The 7,313-nt window shown below is 50.0% G+C and overlaps 1 protein-coding gene across 1 annotated transcript; it reads left to right on the plus strand.

Annotated features, from left to right (window-relative positions):
• The first annotated feature begins 289 nt into the window (after nt 1-289).
• Nucleotides 290-1,225, plus strand: LOC127028289 (olfactory receptor 14A16-like). Its single transcript, XM_050914013.1, has one exon. The coding sequence runs from the start codon at nt 290-292 to the stop codon at nt 1,223-1,225; it is 936 nt and encodes a 311-aa protein (XP_050769970.1).
• Nucleotides 1,226-7,313: the final 6,088 nt, after the last annotated feature.

The raw sequence follows: 7,313 nt of genomic DNA on the forward strand, positions 1-7,313 counted from the left end.
GCAGCTGTCACCCACTTTCCCCCATTCCCAGTGCTGTAGAGCAGGGACAAGTCCTCGGGAGACTATGGGCAGAGCCCTACTCCTTACATCAGACTCAGCCAGCACAAACCTGAGCTCCAGCCTGGGGGACGCATGAAGGTCCTGAAAGAAGGGATATAGGCAATGGGTGTTGGGGAGGTGGGGTGGGGGCTTGGAAGGGGCAGGGAAAGGGAATAGTTTTGCTCAGAGCAGTCCTCACTTGTGAGTGTGCTTTCTTCCTTTGGCAGTACCTCAGGAACAAAGGGATCAGATGTCCAACGGCAGCTCCATCACCGAGTTCCTCCTCCTGGCATTCGCAGACACACGGGAGCAGCAGCTCTTGCACTTCTGGCTCTTGCTGGGCATCTACCTGGCTGCCCTCCTGGGCAACGGCCTCATCATCACCGCCGTAGCCTGCGACCACCACCTCCACACTCCCATGTACTTCTTCCTCCTCAGCCTCTCCCTCATTGTCCTGGGCTCCATCTCCACCACTCTCTCCAAAGCCATGGCCAATTCCCTGTGGGACAACAGGTCTATTTCCTATGTAGGATGTGCTGCCCAGCTCTTTCTGTTTTCCTTCTTGATCACAGCAGAGTATTTTCTTCTTACTATCATGGCCTATGACCGCTACGTTGCCATCTGCAAACCCCTGCACTACGGGACCCTCCTGGGCAGCAGAGCTTGTGTCCACATGGCAGCAGCTGCCTGGGGCAGTGCGTTTCTCAATGCTGTGCTGCACACTGCCAATACATTTTCCCTACCTCTCTGCCAAGGCAATGTCCTGCACCAGTTCTTCTGTGAAATCCCCCACATCCTCAAGCTTGCCTGCTCAAATGCCCACCTCAGTGAAGTTGGGCTTCTTGTGGTCATTGCCTGTTTAGTGTTTGGGTGTTTTGTTTTCATTGTGGTGTCCTATGTGCAGATCTTCAGGGCTGTGCTGAAGATCCCCTCTGAGCAGGGACAGCACAAAGCCTTTTCCATGTGCCTCCCTCACCTGGCTGTGGTCTCCCTCTTTGTCAGCACCTCTTTTTTTGCCTACCTGAAGCCCCCTTCCACGTCCTCCCAATCCCTGGATCTGCTGATGGCAGTCCTGTACTCGGTGGTGCCTCCAATAGTGAACCCCTTCATCTACAGCATGAGGAACAAAGAGATCAAAGATTCCCTGAGGAAAGTATTTCAACACATACTATTTCAGCATCATTAAGGTACCCCTACACCTTATAATACTCCCAGGGTATCTCAGGAAAAGCCAGGAGTATCTTTTGGTCTTTTTTTTTTTTTTTTAAAATAGCTGTGATAATATTATTGCAATGAATTAGTATTATTCATCCCACTTCTTGACAGTCAACGTGTTTTTTTCTGAGCTGCTATCCCAATGTACTGTCATGGAGTAACCCCAGCAGGTAGGTCAGCACCACCCAGCTGCTCGCTCACCTGCCCCCAGTGGGATGGGGAGAGAATTGGAAAGGTAAGAGTGAGAAAACTCGTGGGTTGAGTTAAAGACAGTTTTAGTAGGTAAAGCAAAATCTGCACATGTAAGCAAAGCAAAACAAGGAATTCATTCACTGCTTCCCACTGGCAGGCAGGTGTTCAGCCATCTCCAGGAAAGCAGGGCTCCATCACGTGTAACAGTGACTCAAGAAGACAAACGGCATCACTCCGAACATTCCCTCCCTTCCTTCTTCTTCCCCCAGCTTTATATGCTGAGCATGACGTCATATGGTCTGGAATATCCCTTTGGTCAGCTGGGGTCAGCTGTCCCAGCTGTGTCCTCTCCCAACTTCTTGTGCACCCCAGCCTACTCGCTGGCAGGGTGGGGTGAGAAGCAGAAAAGGCCTTGACTCTGTGTAAGCACTGCTCAGCAATAAAGCAAACATCCCTGTATTATCAACACTGTTCTCATCACAAGACCAAAACATAGCCCCGTACAAGCTACTATGAAGAAATTTAACTCTATCCCAGCTAAAACCAGCACACAGACCTACAGTACCAGGCTGCTTGCATAAATAAAGAAGCCAGCAGAAAATCTTTGGTCTGAGCTCTCATCTCTCCAAATCCTCTCTGTAGCTGGGGGCACAGCCCAGCAGGAAGAAAGGGTTAAGGAGCCCAAATCCCAGCTGCCCCATGGAGGAGCAGCCCATGGGCCCCCGAGGCTGCACCTTGCTGCCTCAGCGGGCACTCCCTCTCTTCTGCCTGCATATCATCAGGGCTGCTGCTTCCCTGGAGCCATGGCCATGGCCAGCAGTAGGACATGCTCTTTTCAGTGCTGGTCTCTCCTCCCTTCCACACTCTCCTCTTGTGCCCTTGCGTTTGTGTTAGCTCTAAGGGCTCGTGGACCTTGAGACAGTCCTGTTGTCTCTACAGTGGCATCCCTGTGGCTGTGGGCAGGAGCAGACCATGTGAACCACTGTGTCAGAGCTGGCCTCCCTGCTAGCACAGCCGTCACCAAAAGGGCTCCTCAGGGCAGGGCCAGAAGGCCAGATGCCTCTTCCAAAGTTGGTGTCAGGACTATACCCAAGGAGCCGCTCCCTCAAAAGGACTTCTGCTCTTCTGGGGTTCTCGATGGCTTTGGAGAGACAATCTCAGAGTCGCAGGGGGATCTGTTAGGGACTGAGGGCTGGACCAAGACTTCCCTTCTTGGTGGCACATGTCCAAGCAGACAGCAGTTGTTCTTTGATTTATCTCCCTGGTGGTGTCCCACCTGCAGTGGGGCTGATGGCAGATGCCATCCTGGAGAGGAATTGGGAGGTGCCAGGAGAAGTCAGGGGATCTCCAGGCACGGTGTGTGAGTCTGACTTGGCAGTGAGTTGCACCTCCTAAAATTAGTGACCATCTGAGGTGGAGTGTCCTGGACGAAAAGGCAAACCTGAGGAGACCATGAGCTAACGAGGGCTCTGCAATGCCAGAAAAGGCTGTGAGGAGCCAGCAGGCAATAGGACCAAAGGCTGGAGAGTGGTTCATGAAAGCCTCTTGGAAAGCCCACGCGCTGGATCTAGCGCAGCCCTGCCCTGCCCTTTGTGCCATTGCAGACACGCCTTGCTCCTGCCCAGCCCTGTCCTTGGCTATTGAGCATCAAGGGAAGATGGAAAGGGGCTCAGCAGCAGTGATCCCTTTCTGGCTGGGTCTGCTCCCCACCCTGACCAGCATGGCCAGTGCAGGCTCACCCCATGGTCCCAGGGCACCACAGCTCCCTCGCTCTGCACAGCAGCACCGCCAGCTTGGGGCCTTGCAGGGAGCATGGAGAGGGAACCAGGAGTGGCTGGCCAGGCCAGCACAGACACGCTCACCTGGGAAAGGCTCTCTGGAGAGCAGGGATGACTGTGGAGAAGAGCAAGGCAGCATTTGTGTGCCTGCAGGGAGGAATCCATGAGAAAGAGAAACCTCTTTCTGCAGGCACCCACTCGGAGCAGGCTGCTCTGTTCTGGAGCAGGACTCTTGTGCTGGCCTAGGGAGAGGGATGTCGTGGATGAATGATTTAGATCACTTAAAGAATCACCACCAAAGGTATTAGCAAAAGTGATCTTAATGTGAATTTGTGTGCTGGGTAGACCCTGGCCAGATGCCAGGTGCCCACCAAAGCCGCTCTATCACTCCCCCTCCTCAACTGGACAGGGGAGAGAAAATAAAACGAAAGGCTCATGGGTTGAGATAAGGACAGGGAGATCACTCACCAATTACCATCACAGGCAAAACAGACTCGACTTGGGGAAAAATTAATTGAATTTATTACTAGTCAAATCAGAGCACGACAATGAGAAATAAAACCAAATCTTAAAAACACCTTCCCCCCACCCCTCCCTTCTTCCCGGGCTTAACTTAACTCCCGATTTTCTCTACCTCTTCCCCCGTGAGCGGCACAGGGGATGGGGAATGGGGGTTTGGGTCAGTTCATCACATGTTGTTTCTGCCGCTCCTTCCTCCTCAGGGGGAGGACTCCTCACACTCTTCCCCTGCTCCAGCATGGGGTCCCTCCCACGGGAGACAGTCCTCCATGAACTTCTCCAATGTGAGTCCTTCCCACAGACTACGGTTCTTCACGAACTGCTCCAGCATGGGTCCCTTCCACGGGTGCAGTCCTTCAGGAACAGACTGCTCCAGCGTGGTCCCCCGTGGGGTCACAAGTCCTGCCAGCAAACCTGCTCCAGCCTGGGCCCCTCTCTCCACGGGTCCATGGGGCCACAGGTCCTGCCAGGAACCTGCTCCAGCGCGGCTTCCCACAGGGTCACAGCGTCCTTTGGGCATCCCCCTGCTCCGGCGTGGGGTCCTCCACGGCTGCAGGTGGATATCTGCTCCACTGTGGACGTCCATGGGCTGCAGGGGACAGCCTGCCTCACCATGGTCTTCACCACAGGCTGCAGGGGAATCTCCACTCCGGCGCCTGGAGCACCTCCTCCCCTCCTTCTTCACTGACCTTGGTGTCTGCGGAGTTTTTCTCTCACATCTTCTCACTCCGCTCTCTCTGGCTGCAACTGCAACTCTCCTGTAACTTCTTTTCCCTTTCTTAAATCCCAGAGGCTCTACCACTGTTGCTGATTGACTTGGCCTTGGCCAGCGGCGGGTCCATCCTGGAACCCGCTGACATTAACTTTATTGGCCATAGGGGAAGCTTCTAGCAGCTTCTCACAGTAGCCAGCCCTGTAGCCCCTCCACTACCAAAACCTTGCCACGCAAACCCAATACACTGCTGAACAGTGCTGACTGTCACAAACATTCGCAACTGGCCCGTGCCGACCGAGGAGAGAGGCTAGGAGCAAAGCAAAGAATTACAGAGGCAAATATTTATTCATGCACATGAGGTGTCCCAGCAAAGTTGGGGCACCCAGAATGTGGCTTTACACAGGGTTCTTATACCCTTCAAACATTCAGGTACAACATGATTTGACTGATCACTAACACCCACACTACCGATGACTAATCATAGTAAAACTTTGCAAAAGAAACAATATTTCTGCAACATTCTTGCTGCTTGTCTATTGATCCAGCTGTCCCTGGAGTCAGCCTTGCTCGAGTGACTGATCTGTGATGCCAGACAATGCTGGGAGGGTTTCAAAGGGTGTGAGAAGGGCTGGGATGCTGGCGTTACCTTGGTTGTCCCGGGGTATCCTTTATCCTTCAGGGACAGCTCTAAGCTTCCACAAAGCAAAGTCCTTCTTTCCAGGGCTGGGCTGGCCTTTCTTTTCTTTTACTTAATCATGGACAATACCGAAGTCTCTAGTAAAATTCCACTGCCTCATTACATTACAGTGTATAATGCGAACTAATATACATTAAGAAAGTGAATATCCTTTATACTATAAAGACTGATTGTTATAATATGTAGGGACTGGTCACATTATGTTATCCATTATTTTAGTACTAAGTCGAGTGCATAAGTTGATACAACACTACAAAGACACATATATAATTACAAAGCAAAATAAGAGAGTGAATACAACATCCAAAATGCTTTTAGTTCACAATCTTATACCCAAGTGTGGGAGCCAAGAGGCTAACCACCCAAACAGATGGAGGGGAGATGCCTGTCTTAATTCATGTATTACTTTGAAATGTGTCTTTACCTTATTTATATCAGATTCATTTTTCTGGTCTGGATTTACATAAACCCGGCAGCTGTCATTCAATAACGCACATCCTCCGTCCTCTGCTGCTAATAGGTAGCCTAAGGCTAATCGAGTCTCTGTTACCTTTTGTGATCACCATGTGATTTCTTCCTGTTAGAGCTGTCATACTATCTGCCGTTTCTTTAATGGCTTTTTCTAATTCTGTTGGCACATTTCCAACCATGCTTTCTCATTCAGCAACCCCTAACCATGGGATAAAAGCTCTTACACACAGGTGGAGCTCAGTGCCACATTCTGTCAGAGGGCTGTGATGCTTTTTCTCACATATACCAGTAGTTATGAGCTCCAGAGGCAGAAGAGATACTGGTTCTAACCTGTGCGCATGGTATTAATGCACCCGAGAGTTACACTGCCCAGCCCCAGGTCGGGGTCAATACTTGCATGCCCTTTCTCCACATATCCAATATTGCTCAGGTAGTCATGTAAATAGAGGAGTTAGAATCCTCAAAGAAATCATAATCATGGTAAGTATGTCCTGCAAAAGGGTTGGTGGGTACTGGCTCTGGTTGTTTAGGTAAACCAGTAAGGCTTGGACCCAGATTAGATGACTCAAACCAATCAGGATCCCATAGGAAACCAACATTTTACAGTTATCTTTCCTTTGATTATGGCTTCCTACAGAATACCGTGTTAATTTCTCTGCAAACATCCACATTGTTTGGGATTTTGCAGAGCTCGATAAACTCCAGCCCAGAACAAATCTATGATGTGCTGTATCATTATAATAGGTTTCGTGTAAGGGTTTTGAAAGTATTATTCTTAGTATGAAAAAAAAACCACCAGCATATTGCAACAAAGAGAATTCTCTCTTGATTACACTGTAGTTTTCAGTAAGGATATAGTTCAGTCCCTGTGCAATTCATAGTAGAACACAGTACTTTCAACTTTCCTCTTGTTGAATTTTTAGACAAGGTTAGCGAGGTCACAGCCAATCCACCCAGCTCTGTGTAGGTTCCTGGCTTTATGGGGTAGTTTTTGTCTCTCCAGGGATGGATGTTCTTTGGTGGCAGAGAGGTGTATCCTGGTTCCAATTCTAGACCGGTCACAGCTTTCAGGAGGGAAGTGATGGACTCCAAGTCAGTTTTTTCTTCCACCTTTACTGCTCAGAAAGGTGAGCAATACAGCAATTTTTCCCTCCCACCAAGGGATAAGTGTCCTTTTTTTCATGTGTTTTACCCAAACATAATTCCTTCGATTGAAGCAAAGTTCCTTTCTAGAGGTACTGGCTGTAGTAGCTGTGCCCAGGCCTGATTGTGATAGTGTTTCACAGGGAGACAGCTTTGGTTTTTTTGTTGAGGTCTTGCTAAATATGCATTAAGGCTAAAGGTAGTGCGTGCAAGAGGCAGTTAGCTATTTGGCTGTGGCATAATTCCTGGCTACGAAACCAGTTCTTCAGCACTGTCTGGGCTAGTGCAGCAGTCCCCAAATGCCCTGGATGGTGATGCGTTTTTGCTATGGGAATCCGGTGTTGCTCAGGTAAAATAGGAAGGTTTTCCGTCCCTCTCTCTGGAGTCCTCTTCCCTGGGAGTCTTTGGTTGCTTCATACCTTCTCCAAGAGTCAATTTCTTCAGCAGGAACAGTCAAATAGATCTTTTCAGGAGCAGATAACACCAGGTCAGACGCTGGACTGCTTGTAAGCCTGGTGTTTTGTACGGCTGTCGTGCTGTGGCT

This window comes from Gymnogyps californianus, unplaced genomic scaffold, assembly GCF_018139145.2.
Source record: "Gymnogyps californianus isolate 813 unplaced genomic scaffold, ASM1813914v2 HiC_scaffold_31, whole genome shotgun sequence".
NCBI lineage: Eukaryota > Metazoa > Chordata > Aves > Accipitriformes > Cathartidae > Gymnogyps > Gymnogyps californianus.

Bases quoted from the DNA above. Each gene is read 5' to 3' on its own strand.
- LOC127028289 (XM_050914013.1), top strand. From the start codon at position 290: ATGTCCAACGGCAGCTCCATCACCGAGTTCCTCCTCCTGGCATTCGCA.